This window comes from Fundulus heteroclitus, chromosome 14, assembly GCF_011125445.2.
Source record: "Fundulus heteroclitus isolate FHET01 chromosome 14, MU-UCD_Fhet_4.1, whole genome shotgun sequence".
NCBI classification, from domain to species: Eukaryota; Metazoa; Chordata; class Actinopteri; order Cyprinodontiformes; family Fundulidae; genus Fundulus; species Fundulus heteroclitus.
This window is the reverse complement of record NC_046374.1, coordinates 9,232,022-9,258,957: the sequence shown is the minus strand read 5'-3', so window position 1 is coordinate 9,258,957 and position 26,936 is coordinate 9,232,022. Positions and strand designations below refer to the sequence as shown.

Here is a 26,936-nt window from a genome sequence, read left to right as displayed (position 1 = left end):
TCCAGAGGTGCCATGGCCCTCCTGGCTGCTGCACCCATTATTTCCCTGAGTCCAGCCTGTCAGATCAGGGGGACGGCCAGCTACCTGTAGGTCAGCACGCCTTCCATATCCAGGAGACAGAGCAGTGCTGCATGTGCGTCGTTCACAGCATGTTCTCTGCCCTAAACCTCCCCGACCCGTCTGCTGCGTGGCCCCTTGTTCACCAACGTTTCCACACAACCAGCCGAGGCCATGGCTCAACAGCTGGATGAAATCACACACAGCTGGACCCTGGTCACCCCTATAAACAAAACGCTTGCACTGGATTTTATTTAGGCCAGGGCTGACCGACATGCGGCCCGAGGGCCATTTGTGGCCCTTGGAATGAATTTGTGCGGTCCCCTGCAACGACTGAAGAAAGCCCAAATTCAGCCGCCCTGAACAGGAAGTTGATGGACACGCTGTCCACATGTTTAGGGCAGAGGTTTTGTCTAACAGATTAAGCATTTAATGGAAAATGTTAGATAAAACGTCTTTTTAATCATTCCTCTGATTTTATCAGAGTAACAAACACTGAGTGAGGTTTGCTCAGGTCATTAAACCAGGAAGAGTAAAGCAGGCGGATAAAGAGCGAGCAGAAATCAGGTTTTTGTGCAACATCGCTCATTGTGGTTTCTACGAAGCAGAAACTAATCAGCCCCACACACGGAGCCATTTCTACGCCTTTTTAGGTAAACCTGCAGGATCCTGCTTATGGTTTGGATCTACTATCATGGACAGATCCGTTTTCAACAAAAACATTCTTACTTTGACTAAACTTAATTAAGCTCCAGTAACATACTGCAGGCTTAGTTGATCATTTAGCAGGAAAAAAAAAAACAGAAAAAACCCAAATCAGAAGAAAACCTCTGCCTACGTGTAACCTGAATGGCAGAAAGTCTGGACAGCCCTGATGACTCGACACGTCAAATCCCCGTAAAGCTCAGGAAGGTTTGACTGAAATCTGACCCAACAGGTTGGTGAAAACTTAGTCTGGTCAATGTTCCTTCCCCCTTACAGAACTGACCAGGGTTCCCACACCTTGGTGAACATCAAATTCAAGGACCTTTCAAGGGCTTTCCAGGACCAATTTCCTCAAATTCAAGGACCACACGTGGCGGCATTTACCTACTGTGACCGCTGAATAAGTTATGATATTTTAATAAAATGCAAATTCAATAAAAGACTAAACGGCATAGAAGTTGTTGGGTCAGAAGCAATGCAAGAAAGACTTAATTTATAGCCTACATTGATATTGATCATATTCATAGCCTACATATATATCCACAGTACATGGCTATGCCACACTACATTACATATAAGATGTACATTAACCTACCGCTTCATGGAATTTTATGGGAAAAAGTGCAGCATTGAGATGTTCAGAATTATATCAATTTGTTTCACTTACTTTCATCTTTGATTAAGCTAGTTTTTGACTTTGACTCTGAAAAGTTGCTAAATATAGCGACAAAGTCGCTGAGTTGGCAACACTGCGTGAATGTAACCTATTGGACGCAAGTAGGCCTAAACCGTAGCCTACCAACTAACAAAGAAGAGCAAATTAAAAGTCTGCAGAATCAACATAATTTTAAAAGATCGTGTGGTAGTAAAATAATGACACATGAGTCGTCATCCGTGTGAACTTTCAACCCCACAAAAAAAATTCAAGGACTTTCAAGGACAAGGTGTTTTTTTGGCTGTTTTCAAGAACTTTCAGCAAGCGGCGCTGAGGATCAGGGCGCTTACACTCGTCGTAGAAGCCGTAGATGCGGTTGATGGAGGCACACTCGTGGTTGCCCCGGAGCAGGAAGAAGTTCTCGGGGTATTTGATCTTGTACGCCAGCAGCAGGCAGATGGTCTCCAGAGACTGCTTCCCTCTGTCCACGTAGTCTCCGAGGAACAGGTAGTTGGCCTCCGGAGGGAAGCCGCCGTACTCAAAGAGCCTCAGCAGGTCTGTGTACTGTCCGTGGATGTCACCTGAGGAGGAGAGAGCAGGCTCGGTTAACCCCTGGAGGAAACGCTCCCACCGGCGGTCAGGGAGGGAGGCGGCGGGACTGACCGCAGATTTTGAGAGGAGCCTCCAGCTCCAGAAGGATGGGCTGACTCAGGAAGATTTCCCGGGACTTGATGCAGAGGCCGCGCACCTCCGCCTCCGTCATCTGGACGATCTTGCCTGGACGGCATCCTCGCACTGGTGGAAGGGAAGGGAGAGAGGGAGAGGTTAAAGCAAGGAGAGGAAAACGGCTCCAGGGAAGCGACTGGCTGCGTTTCTCAGCGCGCTGTTAATCGGCGCCGTCACATGAGCCCTGCCGGCCCGGCCCGGCCCGGCTCTGTCGCTGAACTTGAAGCTAAATATGGGGGACAGGATTTAGTAAACAGGAAGACAGAAATAGCCCGTGTGGGTACCGATGGTGGCGCTGGGGAGGGACACTTGTTGTGCAACACATTTTTTCTTTTAAGAGAAGAAGGTCTGTTAACTTCTGCAGCAGCGTGAGGACCTCTCAGCCCAGGCTGCTGCTTTTTTACCTGATAAATTAACTTTCTTAATGTCTAGATTATTTATTTTTCATCTTCTTTGTATACATCATTTATTTTAATGAGCTTTCATTTTCTCTGTTAGTGCTGCAGGTAGTTTGTTTAGGTCTGTCCATCAGCTGCTCTAATCAGATCCAGCCTGCGGTGCCATTAAGTTCAGAAAGTCAATTATGCAACATGAGGAAGATCCAACTCTGCTCCTTTTGGCAGCGCTAACCTGATGCGGCGCTGTACGGCAGCCAGGCCGTGACAGAACACACCACAGCAGAGCTTTGGAGTATTTCCACATACCAAACTTTATTACTCACTGAAAAGGCAGCTTTTAGTGGAACTTACAATTACTTTACAATTACCAGCTAGTTTCCCTGGCAGAAAGAAACTGGATATTTGATTTTAAAGACAAAAAAACAACACAGCTAATAAATCCTTTCTGCGTTTCCAAACTGGTGACTTCCTTTATTTTCTCCCATCATCTGTTCTCAAAAAAAGATGTTGGTGGCAGCGAGTAACAGGACATGTTGAAGTGCCCTTTAGCAAACGCACCGATCAACTGGCAAAACTGGACAACTCTGACCAGAACAACAGATTTTTCACATTCATTAAATGCATGAAAACTAGGAAATATCCTCATTCTTGTCTCTATAGACTGAAGGTTAGAGACATGTGACCTGATGTTGAGGTATTTATAGAGATTTTCTTGCTATTCCTTCATTTTGTGAAGATGATTGAAAACTATTAACACCTCAAAAATGTTTCGGCACTATAGGAAGAAGAAGAAAATATGAGACGACTCAACATCAGAACGTGTCAAAGAAAAGCTGTAAATACTGTCAGCAGGGAAAAGTCCGATTGGTGCCTCTAGTTAAAACACTGAACCCCTTATTTTATATCCCTGCTGTGTTTCTCACATCTTTGACCCGTTTAACGCTTTCCTCCGTCAGAAGGGCTGCAGCGGTCCCAGGTTCTTCCTGCTGTGTTTACACAAAGGACACGTCCAACCCTTCTGACAGCTCTGCCTCTCCTCCTAGCTGGGGAACCACAGAAGTGGGTCAGAAGTGGGTCAGAGCGCTGCTCTCCGATGACACCAGCAGGGATGGGAACCAAGCAGCAGCGTTTAATACGCGGGGCAGTTCTGGAGGGACGCTTTGCTTTGAGCAGAACGACGTCCTGGCTTTGTTAGAAGACAGGATCGTGTGCAGGAGGAGCCCGGCGGATCGGCGCCGTGTTTCTGCCTGGAGACGGTACCGGCCTCCTCAGCTCGCCTCCCGGACCGCGTTCAACAACCGTGTTCACACCTTCTCTGACTGAAAGGTGACACGGGCCTATATTTAGAGGGTCCAGGAGGAGGGAGAGATCAGGGCAACAATCAGACAACCCGAGTAGAGAATCTGCTGTTCAAACGGAGAAACAGGAGCCCACATGGTTCAACAACGACACCCAACCAGGGACTGCCTGTGTGTTGACTGCTGAGTGACTTTACACCCCGCCTCTCAGCTCTGAGATGACGGGACGGCGCTCAGTCAGCTGGTGGGGGGGGGCGACAGAGACGTGGAACCAGCGGCAGGCGGTGCTGCTCCTGTGAACGGATCTCCTCTGGGCAGGCGGCTCCATCCCAGCTCCACTCGTGCACAAACTGCCGGTGACCTTGACTTCGGATCGTACCACTCAGAGCTGACGGGCGCGGAGGTGTCCCGGCATCCCCCGGAGGAGGCCGTACCGACATCTGATCACCATGGCAACATAGAGAGACCAATTGTCAGCCTTCAAGGTGCTGTCTGAATGGAGCGACTACTGCAGCTCAGAGAAAAGGGATCCCCAGACGAAGTAGAGCCTCTAGGCACACCTACCCCGCATCCTGAAGCGTGCCGCATCACAGAGCAGGCGACCCCCACACAACGTGGAGGGGAGAGAAACACACTGAATGATTGAATTTTAGATTTCCACCATTAGAAAGCTCTCAGCTACCTGGGTAAATACGTTATAGGATCAGCTTCAGCTGCAAGTCTTCTGGTTGGTCTCTAGGACAGGACATCATTGCCCAGGACTAGATCTTCTGACCCCCCCCGGGACCTCTGATCTGAGCCAGTCCACTGCATCACTAGCTCAGCATCGCCATGTTTACTGCCGTCCTGCAGGAAGATGAACACCCCCCCCCCCCAGTGATGGTGTTTCTACCGGTATTTAGCTCCATCCATCTCCACTGTTCTGGACCACAGAGCCACGAGCACCAGGCATGAGCAGCTGAAGATATGGACAACTGGATGAGCAAGAATAGCTTGTTTTTTCTTGGTTTTCCCATCATGTTTGAGGAATGCTGTTCCTGCTGTGTGTTAATATGCAGACTTTGTGCAGAATCCTGTAAGAACTATACCATTTTCCATTTCCATGTCAAAAATACTCAGGCTTTCTATGTTCCAACGTTTTAGCTAAAAAGGCGTACTGAAAAGATAATTTACCCAGAATTTAGACCTATTTTTGTATTGCATTCAATCAGTGCGATCTCATTCATATTTGACCAAATTCTTAAGCTTTTTGGTAAATACAGAGGTGGTACTGTGTATATATAATTGTTACTTTAAAATGCTAAACTTTGACTACATTTTAGTTTGTGGTAGGCAAAAAATGTAAAGGTTTTGGTAAAAAAAAAAAAAAAGTGCTTTTGTTTGGAGTAAAATAGTTGTTAAGTTACTATGATCACAAAATAGAACTTAAAAAGTTTACTGTGATAAAAAAGGGATGGCGTGGCTGTGAAACAAGTCTATGCAGCACCAATGATGCTCTGCTCTGTTGATCCATCAAAAGCTTTACACTATATTGACTTTTGCCTCATTGACAACGTGTGAAAAACAAAGAGGCTGCGCTGCAGTTATGAATCAGTGGGAATGTCAGCATGACTCTCTAGGCTGGTCTCTCTGGCCAAACACCTCCACATACAAATTGTCACGTTATCCTTGGCTTCAAATGGGCCACAGTGTCCTGTAGCGGTTCAACGTGGTCCTGCTGCTGGCTTCTTCTCCGTCTTGCCAAGTTAAACAGCAAATATAGGCAAAGGGGTTCCAATTTCTAAGTTAGAATAAACCAAAAAGAAAAAAAGGACAAGCAGGGTCTGTTGATTGGTCCCCCAGAGTCTGGACTTCAACATTACTGCTGCTCTGCTGGAGCATCTGGTGTCTCTGCCAGAAGTGATCTTAAAGCCCAGGGAGGTCATCATGGTTTTTTACACCTTGAGAATTAAGACGTTGATGTTAAGATCTCTTGTTAAATGAAAGCTTTTCAGTTTTAGTCCCGCTGTGATCCCATAAAAGCTTCCTGTGGTGGGTTGAAGGAACTGATGGGATCCCGGTGCCGCCGTCACCTTAGCATCTATGTGACAAAAACCTTAGACGGGGCTCTCCTCCCCAGCAGCTGGAATCCTGGGTCCTCCTCCATCTGCACCTTCACAGTAAACTACCATGACGTGAGCAGAAAGCTGTGCCTCACACCCCCTCCCCCTCCTCCGCGGCTAAATCTGCATTCCAGGCAGCTTCACACAGCGCTCAGACCTGAGCAGCTCCACCTGGACCGGGGCTTTGCTGCCACGGAGAAAAAGAAAAAAAAAAACATTCCTCAGCTTTCATCATCACGCACCTGAGGAGTTCACCATTTAAAGACGCCTCTTACTGAAACACATCCTGGCTTTGACTCACATCAAATCATCACGTATGTCCGCGGGTGTCTCATCGTCACAAAGCCTGATCCTTCCAGCTACAAACAAGCCCAGTGTGCCCTGAGCTAAATGCAGCTTCCTAGGAATGAGCAAGGTGAGTCCTAACATCTGGGCTGAACCGTACCACAGGAACACCCAGCACCCGCTGGGAGAGAGAGGATGGGACCTGTCCGATCACTTCCACCGCTAGATTAGTGTCCTCTGCCACATGAGGTCAGGAGTCTAGTGTCCAGGAAAGAAAGGCAGCCTTAGAGCAGCAAGAGCAGGTGAGGTGGTTCAAACGTCAGCGGGATAAAGAGAACTGCTCTCAGATCTGACGGTGGCTCTAGGAGCTAAAGAATAAGCCCAGACACGGTGAAATGATAATTTTGCCATATATGGGCATGGGTGAGGAGTGGAAGGAGGAAGTAGGCTGTCAGGACAAAGAAGGAGTGCTCTGTGGGATGGAGAGAAGCAGCGCAGCAAGCAGGCCTCTCTGCAACAATGCAGGACGGAGTGAGCTCATGATGGAGCTTCCAGCTGATGCTCCGTCTGTCCGTTCCACCTTAACCGTCCCGTGTTTGAGAACCGTCCAGCCGGCAAAGCAAAGACCACACAGCTTCATTTCTATCCTAGAAGTCAACCGACTGCGTTCTGACTGGCAGCTCTAATCTTTCTGGACCGCTTTAAATGAACAGGCTCTGCATCATCCACTCACATCCAGCCAGCTGATCCTTTTCAGTAGGAGGCTCTCCGTAACACAGCACTTTAAAAAGAATATTATCTCCCCGCATTGTAATTCAACGTCACAGCTTCCTTTATGCAGTCTTAAATGATCTTTATTATCTTTGAGGTTTGTATTGAAGAAGTCAAGTTGAAAAGTTCAGAGAGAACAGCTTTGCTATGGCTCATCTCTAGCGCTGACAGAATGTGATCGTTTTAAGCAGCAGGATTCTCAGAGCTTACTGAATAATTAGCTTTGGTCCTTGATGCAATAGATCATTTATCAAAGTGAGCATGACGTCGTCTTGTAATGTTGACCCTCGGCTACTACAGCCATGTTTACCAGTCACACAAAGACACCCTCAAAGGCTTCAAATGCCTTAGAGGGGCACTGGAAGCATCTTGAAATAAGGCTCTGGGATGACATCACTGTGTTCACATGAGATTTGAAAAAGTTACACCGAGTAAAACAAAGACAAGAATTTTCTTTGTTTCTATATTAAACCATTCTTTAAATACTAAATGGATAAACGAGAAGGGGTTCATTTTATTAACCTTCAGCCTGTTGTGTTTCCATTAAGCGGTTGTTTGTGAGACAGAGCTGCTTTACTGACGGTGAGAAGCAGAAGTTATTCATTCAAAGATGTGAGAATATAAACTGATTTAGCTCAATTCTATTTTTACAGTTTCTAATCTGCGTTACTCTTCCATCACATGGTTACAGAGCAAACCTGTGAGATGGGATGTGAAGCACCGTGACGGCTAACCATCAGCACCAACAGCGCTGGAGGCTTCAAAGCAAAGCTATACAGGACGGGCTTTATTTACACGTATCTGGTTAGAAAACTACATAAATTAAGATTCCACTATTCCATCAGTAAAAACCAAAAAGACAGGACTGCCACCGTTTATCAAAGTTGATTTAATTAGGCTCCGCCATGCTTAGACGTATCAGAACAGAGTGCAGCGGTGCTACGAGGCCGTGTGAAGTGTCCCAGCTTCCCAACAGCAACCGGTCATACGGCCATAAATCCATTACCCATGAGTCACTCTGCTCACGGCGGACCGCCTCAGACAGACCGTGGTCAAACTGGTTGAACTCGGGTGAAGGATTGTTCACATTCCTACCTGCAACAGCAGCAGCAGCAGCAGCAGAAGGTGCAGCTGGTAAAGTCAACCATGTCCTGTTTAGGCCACGCTCACGTTTCTCTCTCTGAATTAAACCTGTGGCCACGCGTCATCAGCTGCTCCCGCGTTAAAATATGCTAAAAATAGATCTTATTTTTACTGGGGAGAAAAACAGACCTTCCCCCCCCCCCTTTTTTTTTTCACCCATCCTCCCCGTGTGAATCTGAAGGAGCATGACTGAGCACGTTACAGTCCAAGCTGCTTCTCGCTCCACCGCAGAGGAAAACAAAAAATGCCCCGTCAGGCGTTTTTTTTAAGCTAGCCGCCTCCGTTCTCTCCCGCTGGGAGCCACGCCAGCATCCCCCCCCCCCCCTCTGACCCGCTCCCACACAGGGCCAGATGGAAAACAGTGACCCTCAGTGAGCGAGGAACGGCGAGCAGCTCTGGCGCGGGGGAGTAAGGGCCACTCCTGAGGAACAAGTGCCGACTGCAGGGGGCCGCTCCGCGCAGGCCTCGCATTTTCACGGGGGACGCTTTGTCCGCCTCTAAGGGGTCTGCGGAGAATGGCGGCCTTTGTGGCGCCGGAGAACGTCTGAAACTGAGAGGAGAGGCTGAGGGGAAAACAGACAGACAAAGTGGGAGAACTGGAGTGGAGTAGAAAAGCAGCATGAAAGCGGAGTAGACTGCAGAGAGAGCGGTGAATATAGGGGGGGGGTTTAGTGAAAGGCCTGGTGAGCTCTGGCTGCCACGCTCGGTGCCAGGGGGCGAGCGCGCCCCGCCGTACAGGCTCCACCATTGTTTCCTCAACACATTGCCACGCCAGCAGCCTGAAGCCATCCTCGCGCTCCAACAACACCAGCAGGGAGACGAAGACTGTACGAGTAGATTTGTTAAAACGGAGACAAACGTGGGGCTTTTTCCTGGCTACCATGGAAGACAGAAAAGTGCTGCAGCATTAACTTAATTTATGGATCAAAGAGGGCGTCTCCAACATCGACGCGTTTACAGACTGAACGCGGTCAGAGGTCTTCGCTTTGAGGCTATTGATGCATGCCAGAAAAACGACAAACAAAACATTTTCAGCACTGATCCCAGATCAGAGTCGATGAAGGGAAAATTGGCAGCCTGATTGGTTCCAGTTCAGACAACAGCAACCAGAGCACTTCTGGGAGCCGTTTCAATTCAACAGGGCAAGTTGGCACAACTACTCGCCAAAAACACAAGCTGAGAGAAACGAAAATGATGAAGGAGGAGGAGAGTGGGCGTGATTTAGTGGCCGCCCTCTGCTGATGCGGGACACGGTGGAGGTTTTGGTGGCGCTCTAAGCCACCTGTGCTGGGCGGTAGACAGAGAGGCTGTTGTTGCTGAAGCTTGGAGCTCCGGGGGGGTTTCAGCATGGGCACGCAGCAAAGGCCGGCGTGTTGCTGGATCACAGCGCATGTACGCAGCTCTGGGAGGAACCAATTAGGAGGGAGAGGAACGGGGCGGGGAGAAGGCAGAGTAGAAGAGCAGAAGGCAGCTTTGCTAGACCCGACTCGCCCAGCAGTGACCTGGTGCAGACACCCTGCAGCTTCAGTGTGTTGCCTGACTGATTTCCCGCTGTGGCCCATAATGCCTTTTCTCACAGCAATAAGCAGAAATCACATCCTCCAGATTAGACCTACTCTTCCACGCACACTTGCCCTTCCTTGGCCACTCAGGACCGGCCCGGGACAGTGTTCATGCAGGACGCAGATGTAAGCTGCTGCCTCGGCTGATAGCGCTGCTGTCAGTCTGGCAGGTTGTGTCTGTCCACTGAGCGACACCTCTCACACCGCCTTGGGTCGATCCACGAGGAACACGCTTGGTGTGAGCACAGGTCGTAAAATGGCACCATCAATCATTCCTCTTAGCTCATGTCAGAACAGATTTCTCATCAGAATCGTGGTTCCAGCTCATTATAAAGCAAAAAAAAAAAAAAAAAAGATAAATAACTTACTGCACATTTCCCCGTTCAAAGGTGCAGACTTGACAGACTGAAACCTCTGGAGTTATTGGTCAATCTCTTGGTCGTCGTTCTTGTGAACACAAAGGTTGCTTTTTTTTTGCATTTTAAAAGAAACATCTAGCAATAAATGATATAAGTGGAAGCTCATGGTGTCAGAACCAAACCAACATTGTAGATGACTTGAAGCTGCTGTCAGAGTAACCTGGGCTTCCTGAACACCTGTGGTCTGAGATGTAGAATTTGGGATTTCCATCGTCTGTGAGCCATAATCCTTAAAATTACAAGCTAAAGGCTTTACCTATTTGATCCTATGTAACGTGTATATACCACTCTAACCTTGTTGACAGGGTTCTAAATTTTTTAGACGTCCCTGTGGATACTTCCACAGTGGTCTGGGCCTAAACAGGGAACTGGTACCAACCATAGACCATCGGCACACATGGAGCACTGGGCGGATGAACCTTTAGTCAGACTCATGCCTGCAGGGCTTTGCCGGGCGGTGTTCTCAAGTCTTTCCCAGTGTAAACAAAGCCCGCCTGGGCTCCCTGGTAAACCAAGCCAGACTCACACACTGAGTCCAGGGAAGCCTTCACCGCATTCAGAGAAGTCGCCAGATTACTGCAGGCATGAGTGCATCACTGAAGAACGGGAATTCATGTCGCTCTCCAGATACAAATCTTATCAGATCACTTTTCTGTGTGCATCCTACGCCGGTGTCTGCAGTCACCATGGTAACGCGTAATGACAATAAAGATGGCTGGTTGTTGAATGAAGGGGACTGCCCCACAGCTGGATTGTCTCATGGTTTCAGTGATACGTTATGCAGAATGGAAGTTTTTTTTTTTTTTTTTTTTTGTTTTTTTTATAAAAAATAAATAAAATAATTTCCCTCTGGGATTATTAAAGTATTTGTGACTGATTTGGTTTTGATACTTGGTTTGGCAGATCCAGGTTAACTCATGTTGTATTTATCAGAGATGGCTAAAGATGGCCGCCATTCTACATGTGGTGGGAGCAGCCTAATATGAAGAACAATTAATGTCGATTAAAAGAGCAAATGGTCTGGTTATTCTCCAGAGATTTTAAGAATTATAAAAGAGTGTCTAATTCTATTTTAAATAGTGCTTATTCAAATACTTGTACACTGTTCAAATTAGCACTGAAAACGTTATTTAAAGGGAAATATTAGCTAGCTAAAAATGGATTAGCTTGTTCCTTTACCTTGCCTGTAAGGTGACTAAATAAGGTATTCAGCTAAATGCTGTAAGGGGGATAAAAAGTATAATTATTTACACTGATTTGAAATTGTAAACTGAAAACGAGGGCAGCCAACTGTATGACTGTATGTCTGAGTAAGTCCACTAAAAGTAGAGCGTTCATGTCAACCAGAGACAGCGGCTGACATTTAGGAGGACATGTTGGTCAGGGAGCAGATGAGTATTTAGGTTCCTAATCTGCAGCAGTGCGTGCTGAAGGAGGCAGAGAAGCAGCACGCAGTCACTCCCATCTGCAGGTAACTGCCTGGAAAAAGCCACGCCGCTGCCTCTGACAGCAGCTGCAGATGTAACCCGCTTAGGTAAACCGAGACGAGCGGCATCGGGACTTCAGCAGCGGCGGAAAGCTTAGGAGAAGTCTTTGTGCCGCTGAAAGGTCAGGGCTTAAAATAAAATCTGGCTCCGGGTGAATACAAACTGATACGCAAGAGACAATTTAAGCTTTTGGCTCCGTTTAGTACTTTCCGTGTAAGTTCGTCTCTTAGGGTCACCGTTACTGCTGTGGGGATGTCGGATAGATGGCACGGTTGATATTTTGAAGGGACGTTTCAGTGCAGCCTCTGACAGGTTTTTTTTTTTTTTTTTTTACCAAAAATGATTCCAAACGAGCAACAACATGCGCCTTCTATGCTGCAGATGTTAGTTTCCTTAATGCAGCATGAAATGAACCCAGCAGGCACCAAGCTGTTGCAAACAGCAGATGCGTACAGTGACACTAAGCTAAGTGGCGCTGACAGCGAGGGGTCGGCGCCACAAAGGCCGCTGTGTTTGATCCATGGTGACCGCCGCTGGATTCATAAACATCTGGAGCACCACTTCAAAGTTTTACAGGGGAAAAACACACCTTATCGTCTTCCCATCAACGTTAACTGCAATGAGAAAGACTTCCTACTTTAGTTAGTAGTTTTTACTATTAGTGAAACTAAAAAAATTCTTTCTTAATAGAATCATCTGTGGAAGGAATGCTTGGCTCTTCTACCGCCAATGCATGCAGAGCAGCCGATGAGGTTTAGTGTATTTATCACATCAATGGGCAGTAAAGGGCTGATGGGACTTAGTTGAACAAGTAGCTTCTTCTTCTTCTGTAACCATCTATCTGGTGGTGGTCAGCCCAGGATGAGACATTCCTCCACCTGCAGTAAACTGCTTTTATCCAACCAGGGTTCCCACACCTTGGTGAACATCAAATTCAAGGACCTTTCAAGGACTTTCCAGGACCAATTTCCTCAAATTCAAGGACCACACGTGGCGGCATTTACCTACTGTGACCGCTGAATAGGTTATCATATTTTAATACAATGCAAATTCAATAAAAGACTAAACGGCATAGAAGTTGTTGGGTCAGAAGCAATGCAAGAAAGTGGACTTAATTTATAGCCTACATTGATATTGATCATATTCATAGCCTACATTTATTACATACATTCATTACATATAAGATGTACATTAGTCTACCGTTTCATGGAATTTTATGGGAAAAAGTGCAGCATTGAGATGTTCAGAATTATATCAATTTGTTTCACTTACTTTCATCTTTGATTAAGCTAGTTTCTGACTTTGACTCTAAAAGTTGGTAAATATAGGGACAAAGTCGCTGAGTTGGCAACACTGCGTGAATGTAACCTATTGGACGCACGTCGGCCTAAACCGTAGCCTACCAACCAACGAAGAAGAGCGAACGTACTTTTGCAAATTAAAAGTCTGCGGAATCAACATAATTTTAAAAGATTGTGTGGTAGTGTGGCGGACCACTAGGGGGCTCCACTCTCACTCAGTGGAGAAGTTTTAGCGATGAGAAATATTACCGCTCGCTGGCTGAGGAAGCTGATCGCATCCTCCTGGCTTCCAGGACCTTCACGGTCCAGTCGCTGGCCAAGGAACCTACAGCTTCGTCTTCTGAGCCTTTGCAGTCTTCAGCGGTCGATCAGCCATCGGTGATGGCAGCGATCGCCACCAGGAAACGCCAGAAGCCGGCTTTTTGTTTCTACCATCAGCGCTTCGGCGTCAGGGCGCGGCGCTGCCTCCCGCCCTGCAGCTTCAAGCCGCCGGGAAACGACCAAGCCGACGCCTGCTAGCAGCCGCGGCCGTCGGCGATAAGGAGAGGTTGCTCTTTATTGAGGATTCGCGATCGGGGAGACATTTTCTGGTGGATTCAGGTTCGCAGAAGAGCCTCGTTCCCCCGTCGGGCCCCGACAGGCTTGCTGAAGGCTGCGGTCCCCAGCTGACCGCCGCTAACGGTTCTCCCATCAGAACATTCGGAGAAAGGTTGGTGACTGTTTCAATGGACGCGACTTCCAGTGGAACTTTGTAGTAGCAGCGAGCTCTGTCCCCATCATAGGGGCTGATTTCCTCTGTGCTCACGGCCTGCTTGTGGACGTTGCAAACCGGCGTTTAATTGACGCTGTGTCTTTTTCTTCACTGCCTTGTATAACGCGAGGAGCTGGGCCGTTAGTACACACTAATTTTTTAGCTTCAGGGGACGCGTTCCAGCGTTTATTGTCAGATTTTCCCTCTCTGACTCTCCCCAATTTTTCAAACACAGACACAAAGCACGGGATAGAGCATTATATCCCCACAACTGGCGCTCCAGTGTTTGCGCGCGCGCGCCGCCTTGACGCGGCAAAGCTGGCTGTTGCGCGGGAGGAGTTTGCCAACATGGAGCGTTTAGGGATCGTGAGGCGCTCCAACAGCCCCTGGGCGTCACCGTTGCACATGGTGCCCAAGTCGGACGGCCAGTGGCGGCCTTGTGGGGATTTCCATCGTCTAAATAACGTGACAGAGAACGACCGTTATCCTATCCCCCACATCCAGGATTTCTCTGCCCATCTCTCCGGGACATCCATTTTTTCTAAAGTGGATTTGGTGCGGGGTTATCACCAGGTTCCTGTGAGAGCTGAGGACATCCCTAAAACCGCGGTGATCACTCCGTTTGGCCTGTTTGAGTTTTTACGCATGCCATTCGGCCTTAAAGGTGCAGCTCAAACATTTCAGCGGTTGATGGATTCCGTTCTGCGTGGGTTGTCCTTCGTTTTTGTATATTTGGACGACATCCTTGTGGCCAGCAGCTCGGCCAACAGCACATGTCCCACCTACGTCAGGTTTTTCAACGTTTGGCAGCACATGGCCTGATTGTCAACCCTGCAAAATGCCAATTTGGGTTGCCGGTCATTGATTTTTTGGGCCACCGCATTTCTGCCAGTGGTGCGGTCCCATTGCCACAGAAAGTTCAGGCGGTGGCCGATTTTCCCCGCCCCCAGACGGTTAAAGCCCTGCAGGAGTTCTTGGGGATGGTTAATTTTTACAACCGCTTTATCCCCAATGCAGCACAACTTCTGCAGCCGCTTTACGGCGCGCTCAAACAACGAAAAGCCACCGACAGCATCGACTGGGTCCCTGAACGCCTCCAGGCGTTTGGTGGCGCTAAGTCTGCTTTGGCCGACGCTGCTCTTCTGGCCCACCCTTCCCAGTCAGCACAGATCGCTCTGACAACTGATGCATCTGACGTGGCTGTGGGGGCGGTTTTAGAGCAGCGTGTCTCTGGTGTTTGGCAGCCACTTGCCTTTTTCAGCCGTACTTTGCGGGACAATGAACGGAAATACAGCGTTTTTGATAGAGAGTTGCTTGCTCTCTACCTGGCTACACGCCATTTTAGATATTTTCTGGAGGGCCGCTCATTTACTGCCTTTGTGGACCACAAGCCCCTCATCTTTGCCATGTCCAAAACATCCGACCCCTGGTCCGCACGACAGCAGCGCCACCTTGCCGCCATTTCCGAATTCACGACTGACATTCAGCATGTTGCTGGCAAGTCCAACTTAGTGGCTGACTGTCTGTCTCGTGCGCTGATTTCCCCAGTTTATGTCGGGATCGATTTTTCTGCTATGGCTGCAGACCAGCGCAGTGATGCAGACATCCTTGCGCTACAGTCTGGGTCCACGGGCCTCCAGCTGGAGGAAAGACAGATGCAGGAAGGTGGTCCTCCTCTGATCTGTGATGTTTCTACTGGCTGTCCCCGCCCTCTGGTTCCTGTTTCGTGGCGCCGCCGGGTTTTTGACACGTTACACTCCCTCTCGCATCCCGGCATTAGGGCCTCCGTCAAACTGCTCAGTTCTAAATTCGTTTGGACTGGACTGCGCAAAACAGTTAGAGAATGGGCTGCAGCCTGTGTCCAGTGCCAGCGTGCTAAGGTCCAGAGGCACACTAAAGCACCTTTGGAACCGTTTCCCATCCCTGACAAGCGGTTTGATCATGTGCATGTAGACCTTGTGGGTCCCCTTCCTCCATCACAGGGTTTCACACATCTCCTGACCATGATCGATCGTACAACCCGGTGGCCAGAAGTGGTTCCGCTGTCATCTACAACGTCAGCAGCGGTGGCCCGGGCTTTTCTGTCCACCTGGGTTGCACGTTTTGGCCCCCCCTCTGACATTACCTCTGACAGAGGCCCACAGTTCGTTTCAGAGCTTTGGTCTGCCATGGCTGATGGTCTGGGGATCAAGATCCACCGCACCACTGCGTACAATCCGCAGGCTAATGGGTTGTGTGAGCGGTTCCACAGGTCTTTGAAAGCTGCGCTCCGTGCTTCTTTAACTGATGGAAACTGGGTTGACCGCCTTCCATGGGTCATGCTTGGTTTGCGTTCAGCCGTTAAAGAGGACCTTGGTGCTTCCACAGCTGAACTGGTTTTCGGTCAGCCCCTGCGTGTACCTGGGGCGTTTTTACCTGATTCCCCTGCGCCACAGTTCGGTCCACTTGGGCAACGTTTTTTCCCTCAGGGAGACTCCTTTCAGGTTCCCACCCCTGTTCACCATTGTTTGCCCCAGTCCTTTGTTCCTGAGAACTTAGAGACCTCTAAATTTGTTTTCGTTCGACACGATGCGCACAGAACACCCCTACGACCTTTGTATGATGGCCCTTTCAGAGTCCTTGAACCAGGGCCTAAACATTTTCTTTTGGATTTGGGAGGGCGTAAGGAAACTATCTGTGTTGACAGGCTCAAACCCGCTCATGTCTTGGCGGACGATCAGGTGGTAACGGCCCCAAGCTCCTCGCAGGGGAAGACCCCCCTCCACTGTTTTAATGGACCGTTGTTCTTCCTCCAGAGATCCTCATTTATCGGAGCTCAACCCCCCTGCAGCCCCTCCATGTCGCCCTCGTCCTCAGGCACGGATGTCCCAGGATCATCCTACAGGGTCCAAGTTCAGCCGTTTTGGACGTTTGTTGAAACGCACGAATCTGGATTAGTTTGTTATTTTACCCTACTGAGTGTTCGGGGGGGGCATATGTGGCGGACCACTAGGGGGCTCCACTCTCACTCAGTGGAGAAGTTTTAGCGATGAGGAATATGTTTGTTCGTTGGTGTATATATATATGGTTTTCTGTACAGTTGCTCTCAGTTGGAGTCGAGTAAAGAGCTGTTCAAACCTACATCCTTTGTGTCGTCATTTTCACTCCTCCACAGTAGTAAAATAATGACATGAGTCGTCATCCGTGTGAACTTTCAACCCCACAAAAAAAATTCAAGGACTTTTTTTTTTTTTTTTGCGGCTCTAGTGGCTCGCTTTTTCCGTAAGTAGGCTGACAGGAAGGAGGGTAGAAGAGGGGGAGAGACATTCGGCAAAGGACCGCGGGTCGGACTCGAACCCGGGTCGGCCGCGTTGAGGACTGAGGCCTCTGTATATGGATCCCGCTGCGCCACATGCGCGCCCAAAATTCAAGGACTTTTAAGGACAAGGTGTTTTTTTTGGCTGTTTTCAAGAACTTTCAAGGGCCTTGAATTAATTTTTTCAGATTCACAAACTTTCAAGGATTTCAAGGACCCGTGGGAACCCTGTCCAACAGAATGACAGCTTTCTGGGCTGATTTGCTTAGGACCGCTGGCAGAAACAGCATTTGTCTTAGCTGGCCCTTCCTGCTTTCTATGTTCCGGTCGTCTTGAGGAAAGAGAACAGGTTTTGCATTTAGGTGTGGGGCGGATCTTCCCAAAACGTCCTCTCCTTTTGCTGATGGCCGCATCGCACCAAGCGCAGCCAGGAACACCTGAGGAATGAAAGCTAAACCGTAGCTGGCCCTGAGAAGCGACTACCGAGGCCAACTGCGGGGATGCTGTCCTGATATTTCCCGGGCTAAAGAGTCAGCGCTGAGGTACTGGAGCGTGAGACCCCCCCATGAAAGGAAGACTGAAGACTTTATTATGGACCAGTGGGCTCAGGGTGACCTTTGAGGATAAGGAAGCTACTCGGATGACTTGCCCCCGCCTTCCCTTCTTCACCCTTAAGCAGACGGTTTGCTGCTTATGCGTCTTGTCAGTAAATACCTGTAAAATATAGACTTGTTTGATTCAGGATTCAGGAGACATCTCCTTTTCCAGGTCTTTTTAAATGTACAATTATTCAGTATTCAACGGGCAAGAGAGACAAGCCCAAATGGCTAATAATTGAATTGTTTAAATTATAATTATGAAATATAATAACTATGGTTATTGTCGGCTGTGCAGTGTTATTTAGTTTGTTTGCAGAAATCAGCACAGCGACTGCTGACCACCGTCCTTAAGGGACTGACTGATAGTTTTACAATTTTCTAAAGGTTGATTTCATGACGTCATCAATAAATAGATAAATTAGTAAATCCAAAGGTATGACTGACTGCTCTGACTGTGGGCCGTTTATTGAACATGTCACTGATGATCCTGAAGAAGCTTTTTTTCCCACATTAGCTGTTTTTTAGAGCAGTATTTATGTTTGTGGTCACAGCCAGTCAGACTAAAATGAAGTCAGGAACAGTTTATGGTAACTTTTATTGTTGTTGTAATAAATACCACTAAACTTTGTTTTACAGTTTTAACGTCATAGACCCATCCCAAAGCGCGGCAGCTGGACTACCCAAAAAACAGCAAAGCAAGTCTTTCCACACGCTTTTATTAAATAAATGAAATAACTGGCAGACGACCTTATTGTGGGAGTCATATTAGCTGAGAAAATGCTTCAAATTTAAATGATCCCTCACCTTCTTCCCTTCTGCATGAAAATGAGTTTTTGACAGCTGGGGGTTATTTGCACATGGCCATGTATAAATAAACTCCTAGAATGGTGTTAAAGCTGCAACAGCTTTAAGTTTGGACCGAAACAGGAGCCATGTCACAACTCACTCATGAGCATAAGCATCTCTAGCTTTTACTAGTTTGGGCCTTTTTCCTCCTGCAACGAACTTTAAACTTCTTTACACCTATTGATGCTAAACTTGTGAGGCTTGCTCAAAGAAACAGGTACTTTTGTGCTACAGAAGCTTCCAACGATGATCAAAACGCCTCTTTATGTGAACGAGCGCAGGGCCTAGTGAGGAAAACCGTCTCCACTCGTTAGGTTCTGCTAAACCAGGAAAATATAAAACAAACAGTTCTGCACACTCCAGTCCCACATGAGAGACTAAAAGCTCGTTTTAGCCTCGGGCTTTCGTCTAGATCTGTGTTCACCGTTTGCTGGCACGCAGCAGTTTGGGTTGTGTTTTTCAGGCCTCCCCAGTGATCTGCACCTCCACCCTTTTTGCTCAGAGCAGAGTCACTGGATTAGCCCAGCTGACACAGACACAGCAGGAATCTGGACTCCAGCGTAAAGTGTGGAGGACTTTGGTTCAAACTAACTGCACCTTTGACAGGTCTGCAGCTACCGTCATGGAGAGCAGAGGCTCAGGTGGCTGCACTTCCTCTTCCTCTGATGATCCAAAGTGACAGAGCAGCACTGATTCAATTAGCTTCTCCAAATGCAATTGAACCCATCAACCTGTCCCACCTTAACTAGTGAGTGAAAACAGCCTCCTTTCCTCCGTCTGCAGGGTTAAAACACACCAGTGACCTCTGTCTGGCTGCGTACAGGAGTTTGAAGGATCTAGCTCCCCCCCCCTCACCAGTGGGAATTGTCATATTTATGTCGCACACAGAAAATCCCAAAAACACAGTAAACCAGAATTAATCATCGATCCATGATCTGCTCCCATCTCAAACGGACCAAAAAAGCGGTGTGGGCCAATCACGTTGCAGTATTATGGTTTAAGGTGGGAAATACCAGCTGTGCTGAAAGTGAGAGATGCTAGTAGGCCTGTCAGGATAACACATTTGGCTGGACGATAAATTTCTAAAACTTATTGTGATAAACCATATTATTGTCATTTGAAGACCTTTTTCAATTAATATGATAACGACCTAGAAACTCATGTATATCTTCTCGACCTGCTGGCTGAGACAAATGAAGCGGGTGTCGTCGTTTGGTTTAAATTCCAAGAACTCCCACCCTGCAGCGGCCGTGTTTGGCTTTGACACCGTGATTGGCTAAAAGCAGCCGTTGGTAGGCGGGCACTAGGTGTCGCTTCGCCCAATCAGCTCGGAGAGTTCTGCTGAACGGCCCTCCTATCCCGGAACGGACTGAATGGCAGCAGATTGACAGTGAGCAGAACGTGGAGAGCTACTGGCCGACCAGGTCAGAAATCTAATTAGCCCAGCATGATTTGGTGCAAAACGTGTAATGAACATGTTTTCTCTAGCCCATAGACACATCCTAAATGTTTAAAAGGGAGCAGAGTGGGTCACCTTTAGCACTACTGTGTTACCAAACAGTGTGTTTAGTGCCACTAAAGCTTTATTTTCCTATAGGAAGGCTGAATATTACAGAGGAGCAAAACCGGCAGAATTACAGAAATATGTAAATTGCCCAGCAAATAAACCGATACACTTAAGTAATATCTGGTTAAAAAATGAGAAGTAATGTAATCTTGTTGGTTATAAACATTTTACTTTACCACGTTATCTAATTAACCTCCACATGTTTTTTTTCTCTATTTCCAGCAAATTTATTGAAGCATTTTTAAATCACTAAGAGTAACCTTGAAGCGATACATTTAGAAGGCTATTTATATATTCCTGCTTTTATTTTTAATTCTGTCAGTTTCAATTCTCAATAGTATGTCCGCCTACATTTTGCCCTAATCAAGAAAAATGAAAGTTATGTTTGTCATTTGTAAATAATCATTTGTCACCATTATTAGTGAGTATTTTTTACGAGTTAGAAATTTTAGTACTAATCCTGGATTCCAGATCTTATCGAGCGTGTCTATAACTCTATGTGCGTACCACCTTTATTAATGAACGGTGACTTGAAGGCCCAAACCTAACACCCTGAATCCTGACCGGGCCTCTCTGCTCAGCAAAACTAAAAACAACCAAGCCTCATGCATGAAGCTGGATAGAAAAAAAGCAAAGTGATTGAAGGGATATGCTTAAAGCTCACATCTGGAAGTCTTTAGGGTCGGACCCCCACACCTCCCCTTACCGAGCTCTCCTACTAGTTGAGACCTCAGTAAGGGGAGAAAGCAGACAAACACGAAGGGTGATCTGGAGACACTGAAGCCCTCATGGCTCCAGCTCCCATACAGAGCAAACAAACAATAAGCAATCGCTCTTTATCAACTCTGCGGTTTTTTGGCTTAAACTCCATGTAAATGCATAGGATGTGGATTTGCATCTGCTGACAAACCGTGTGCATTCATACAGCCCATTATATCGGCGCGTACACGTGAGGCAACCCTCCCCACCTGTTCACCACCAGCTCCTGTGTTCACTGCACACAGACGGGTCCAAAAGACGGGCTGGCTGACCTGTGCCAGGATCCCTTATTTAGCTCAAAACGTCGTGCAACACATAACACAGATGTAGAAACAGCGGCGGCCTTTTCTTCGAAGGCAGCTCACATCCATGGCTGACCAGCTCAAAGCAGCATCAGTGAAAGGAACAAACGGCTCAGCATCATTTAGATCGCTGTTTAACCAGGAACGCTTCATTAACCACGTGTGTTCAGTAGGGATGCAGCCATCCACGAGGTCTTACTTCCCATCCTGGTACCACAGTTTGGATGTCTGCAGATATCGATACTAGTCTGATACCAGACCTCTGTTTGCCTCAATGTTGTTTCAATTGTTGATTTTTTTAAGAGGCTGTAATAAACTCCCATTACCAGGCTACTATGATATGTAGGCATGTATATCACAAAAGGCAACTTGAGATACGTTTAAGGCCAGAAAAGCCAAAACAGTAAACTGTGTTTACAGGAAAAAAAGCCTTCCTGAAAACAACTGTGAGGTTTCAATGACTGTATTTATTAAATCCAAGTCAGACAGAAATAAAAGCCAAACTTCCCTGCTGTTTACAGGATTTTTATTAGATGCACTTTACTCTCATTTAATTCTACTTTACTTTCTGACACTTAACTGCAGGAATTTGAGGCATGTAAACCAGATGTAACGGGTATTAGAAATAACGTTATTATTATCTCTATTATTATTCTATAACACTACCTCTCTTCTACAAAAGGATCACTTCGTGTGCTCAGCACAAATTAGACAAATTAGACAAAGCAGAGGTGGCTCAGCGGTCGCCATGGTAACCGCTGTCTGACCAGTGCAGTCGGTGAGTAAGGAGCGATGTCCCTTACCGGCACCAAGGAGCTATAAGGAATCCCACAATTCTTTGCGTGACATGACGTATAAGCACAGCCCACCTCAAGGAAATTAACAAAAGTGTCCTTCGGGCAAAGAGCGCACTTTGCAGCTGATTTTAAGGCTGTAGGCCCGGGTTTGACTAGAACCATCTATGAGCGTATCTGTTACCTAATGACGTCACAACTGAAGGCTGTCTGAAACCGGCACAGCAGTCTGAAGCTCCTTTCCTGCCCAGGATAATGTTCCTGCTGCTGACCCCATGAAACGCTGAGGAACAGAAGGTGGGAGCTATATTTAAGGGTATTCGGATGGAGTCTAGGCATGCTGGCTCGGCAACAAAAAAAGTGCAATAAGCGTAAACATGCAGTGGTCCCTCTAGCTGTCCCACTGTCTGGTGAAAGTTTACTGTGTGCTTGGAATGACTCCAGAGGTCAGTCCTGCCGCCTTCTACTTAAAGTCCCCCGCATAGTCGCACGTTCTCCAGTCTGTGGGCATGTGCTGGACATGTAAGCTACACTTTTCCTCATATTAAACATTGAACTGCTAGATATGTGACAGCCAGCGTCACAGGCGCCGTACTGACAGGCGTGCCTGGTGGAGCAGAAACAGCCCCAGGCGCCCAACGAGCTCATCAACCTTGCTGACATCCACCCCGCTTCGCTCCACCAGCACAAACTGTGGCAAATGTAGCAATCTGTCACAAGAAATGCAGGCAATTGGTACGGTGGACTATGAAGTCTGCAGACAGTCCACGCGGCTCCCAGTAGGCCCACAGAGTCTGCCCTCTGGCTAAAACACCCCGTGCTCTTTTCAGAGGTTTGTTTAGGTTCATTGTAATGTAGAGCTTCCTCCTCAATGTTTACCACAGCTTTGTAAACATCGTACGTTGCCGTCAGGCTCTGCGGTGCTTGTAGTGTAAAATATTTCCACCCAGCCAGCCTGTTGTGTTAATTGTTGGCTAGCCACAGTGTTAGGCCCAACGCGCCTCAGCTAGCTAACTGCTAGCTGTGAAACGGTTTTTCTGAGCGCCAGCGGGTCTCATCATGAAGGCGGGGGGAACTCTGCTCCGTTCTGGAAATCTAGATGGTAGAGAATCCAGCTGGACAGTCTTATCCGAGATCAGAATTTAGTGACATCATGACGTGACTCATGTGCGTCGTTGCTCACAGATCTAACCCACTAACACACAGACACACACACCCTCTATAGGAGAGTACAGATGAGCTCATCATCACCATCATCATCATCATCGTCACTACTGCAGGTCTAAACTCACTCAGGAACAGCTGATTTAAAACTCACTGGTTCAGCACCATGACGAATAGTTACAAAACAGCAAAATAAGAAAAAAAAGAAAAGTACACTTGGCTACCCTTATCAGAGATCAGCTGATCAGAAACTAGAAGACGCTGCAAGGAAGGAAATAGTTTTTTCTAAGGAGGCAGGTTGGTAGTACATAACCAGACTGCTCCTTAGCTTAAACAGGGAAACCATCACTGGGCCTAATATTAACACAATTCTGGGTCGCCCTCAGAAAACCTGCTAAACCCAGTGCTAGTTCCCGCTAGGGCGGCCCACCGCGTTTTTGTTTAAAAATAATAATAATTAAATATGACAATTGTAAGACATAATTGAAAAAACACCAACTATGTAATCTTACAAATGGGGACAATTAAATTAAATATGAGTTTTTAAGCACTTGAGTTGAATCCTAATTCAGTAACCAGCCAGTGGATTTTAAAACTAGGTAAAGCCTGGCAGGCTATAATAACCCAGGCCAATGATACAGTGGGGGAAACCCTGCTATTAATGCCACCACAGCCCTCCTCTGGCTGCAAAACAGTAGAACCAACACACAACCCAACACCTCTGACGGTACAGGAAAAATTGTTATTGTTTGATGTGCATTTTAAATGGCTGTTGAAAGAAAAAAAAATCTTATTTTGTCTCCTTTATTCTGAGTGTTTGTTTGTTTGTTTTTTTCAACAACAAAAAATGTAACACGGGTCTGCTGTCATTTTAAGAAGATGCTTCTGTCCCTAAACCTGGATGATTCTAACATGATCGGAGAGGGGGGAAAAAGCTGGCTTGGTTTTAAGGGTTCCTGGTTAGGAAATGCTTCGGAGGCCATGTTTGCCTGCAGGTTTCGTCTCAAAGGAGGGAGAGAGAGAGAGAGAGAGAGAGAGAGAGAGAGAGAGAGCAGGCCTGTGGAGGAAAACACTCCCATTCACGCAGAACCAAAACACTGCCGTGTCCAGCTCACCCCCGGGCCCCAGACCGCAGCAGAGAACGGCTTCTCTTCGCCACAGAAGCAGGAAAACTACGTTACGCCGTAGCTGCTCGGTTACGTCCAAGTTTTTTTTTTTTTTTTTTCTTTCACCAAAACTTTCCGTTTACTTTAGAAGGATATCCAAGTTTGTAACTGACGACGCTTAGAAGCAGAGTCCCGGTTGCTGGTTGGGATCCAGACTGGGTGACGTTAGGCTGCTAATTATTAAGTATGTGACCGGCAACAGGCCGAGGAGGCAGCGCTGATACCGCCACAAGAAGGCGGGCTGGCATTAATAGTCAGGCGGCTGAGGGGGGCTGACGTTACCCTCCATACTGGACCGGCCCGGCCACAAACAGTCCGAACCAACGGCTCAACGGGGAACCAGGCGACATTCACCGGCAGAAAAAGAAAAAAACAAAACGGTGTTCTTAAAATAAACCGAGTCGGCATCAGTCTGGCCTCAAGCAGCCATGAGAGGTGTAACAGTAGCTGGCTAAGAGGTGTGCCTGTGTTCTTGGACAGAAAGACTAGTACTTGTACTCCCGAGCCGCCCGGACGTTAAGCTAGCCGCCCAATTACAGCGAGTTCGCCCGCGTCCCCCAAGTCAAAAAATTCAACCGAGTTCAAAACCACGTTCAAACCAAAACCAAAGGCGAACAAACGTTGACGGGAACTCACCCTCCAGAAGCCTGGAAATCAACGAGTCCACATCCAGCTCCCCCTCCGCCATTTCTGTAACGTAGAGCTCTCCGCCTGGCGCTGCCGCCGCAGTCTAGAGCAGAGGCAGGCAGGCACCGCCTCGACTCGCAGCAACTGCCCGCTAGCTCCTCCCATTGGTGGACTGTCGTTGCATTAAGGGACGCTCGGAAATGTTACTTTCCAGCTGAAGGAAAGGGAAAAAAAACGCGTTTGCCTCAAAAAAAAATTTTTCTTATGACAAAACATGATAAGTGGTTGAAAATACATCAAAATTCTCATGAAAAGAAAATGGCGTATATTTACCAAAAACACTGACCATATACTCAGTAAAAGTTTTAGGGCAAATTTGTTTAAAGCGTCGAATTCACTAAAAATAGTGAAATATCCTACCAACTCCAAATGCACCATCACCAGTTGCCTCTAATCTAGCCTGTATAAACCGGGGGTGTCCAAACTTTTCGGCATGAGTCGAAATTGTAAAGTCAAATGTACTCCAGGGCCAAAAAATGAATAAAAAAAGATAACCAAAAATTTGTTGTCATTTTTTTTTTTTTTATCTGCTGTGCACAATTACTACGACAGCAGGATTTAGGTCAGCATTTCTTTGAAAACACTTGCTACATTAAGTTTTAATAAATTATTTCAAAGCAGATTTTAATGCATGGGAGTAAAAGTCGTCACAGAGATGTGGTCCTATTTACCATGAAACTAAAAAGAATCTAAAAGGAGTGGTTATTAAAAGGCAAATGGCTGGTGAAGATACTCAGTCATCCAGGTCATGGTCATTCCAAAAAAGTAAAAAAACAAAACAACTGGACTTTTTTCCGAAGTTTGAAGAAGTTTCGCTTCCCATCCAGAAAGCTCAAATTAAACTGTGTATACAATACAATACATTTTGAATTGAGAAAGCTTTCTGGGAAGGAAGAGAAACGTCTTCAAACTTTGGAAAAAGTTTTTTTTTCCTTTTCTTTTTTTTTTCTTTTTACTTTTTTTTGGAAAGTAAATGGCTAATGCCTTGTGTTCTACCTCCCATTTTTGATTATAATATTTTATCTTGCCTGAAATGATTTTGACCTAACTAAAGATAAATAATAAACAGATTTCCATCTGGGACAACCACCTTTGCTGGTGGGTCAAATCTGTCTTGAAATGCAGTTTGGGGGCCGCAAGAAGCTGTACAGGTGCCACATATGGCCTGGGGGCCATGTGCGTTCGAGTCACCTTTCTGGGTTTTCCTCAAAGTTATATCTGGACAAAACTGCCCTTTGTGTTTATTTTCCATTCAGCTTTTTTAACTAGCCTGTTTTAAATTTGTCTGTTTTGGTGCTTATTTGGCAACTTAACCTTGAATTTTCTTTACTTTAGACATTAAAAATATACACCCCTCTCAAAACCTCTGTGTCAATGAAGTGAAATACGTTTTGAACAATCATTTTATGAATGAAACAAACTTTTGTACACTTTAATGAAGAAAGATACAACACAAAAAACTACATCAAGTGTGAAAACAGACTTTAAAAACACACAAGAACTATATTAAAACAAACACACAGACGAGGAAAAGAAAAGATGGATGCAACAATCTCCTTTAAAGGATGAGGGACTTGTGAAACTCAACTCTATAGCGACAAAATACCGGTGAATAATATGTTTTTCATAATACAACTTTAAAAACATTGCTTTTATAATAATGAAAAAAAAAATCAGTAGCAAACATAGAAACACAGATAAAAACATTTTTCATAAAATATTTACAAAACACATCAATCCAATCAGAAAGATGATCATGTAGATCATAAAGTAGTGCATCACAATAATCAATTTAGGAAGTTGTAAGGGTATGTAACATGTTTGACAATGTTTTCCAGATGATAGTTTGGCTGTTTTTATAAAAAATTGAATGTGATTTGTGAAACTGGTAAACAATTCATCTATAAAAGTATATACTATTAAAATGATATTCATCTATAAAAAACGACTAAACTATTATTTTTTTTATAAACAGTTTATTGTCAGTTTTTGCGAGTTTGGGGTCCAAGGTCTTGTCACAAAAAGAAAGAAAGAGAGAAAATAAAGATTTTGATCATTTTATTCTTTCCAATGTAATGACTTGTTTACTCGGTATGT

General features: G+C 46.4%; 1 protein-coding gene across 1 annotated transcript in view; it reads right to left on the bottom strand.

Annotated features, from left to right (window-relative positions):
* LOC105925566 (serine/threonine-protein phosphatase PP1-beta catalytic subunit) overlaps positions 1-24,925 on the bottom strand; it is a 28,226-nt gene extending 3,301 nt beyond the window's left edge. The window contains exons 1-3 of the mRNA XM_012861484.3: positions 24,789-24,925; positions 2,081-2,212; positions 1,768-1,998 (exon numbers count right to left, since the gene is read on the bottom strand). Of these exons, the coding sequence (XP_012716938.1) occupies positions 1,768-1,998; positions 2,081-2,212; positions 24,789-24,840 (415 nt within the window). The 5' untranslated portion in view covers positions 24,841-24,925. The remainder of the gene's footprint in view (positions 1-1,767; positions 1,999-2,080; positions 2,213-24,788) is intronic.
* Between the last annotated feature and the right edge of the window lie 2,011 nt (positions 24,926-26,936).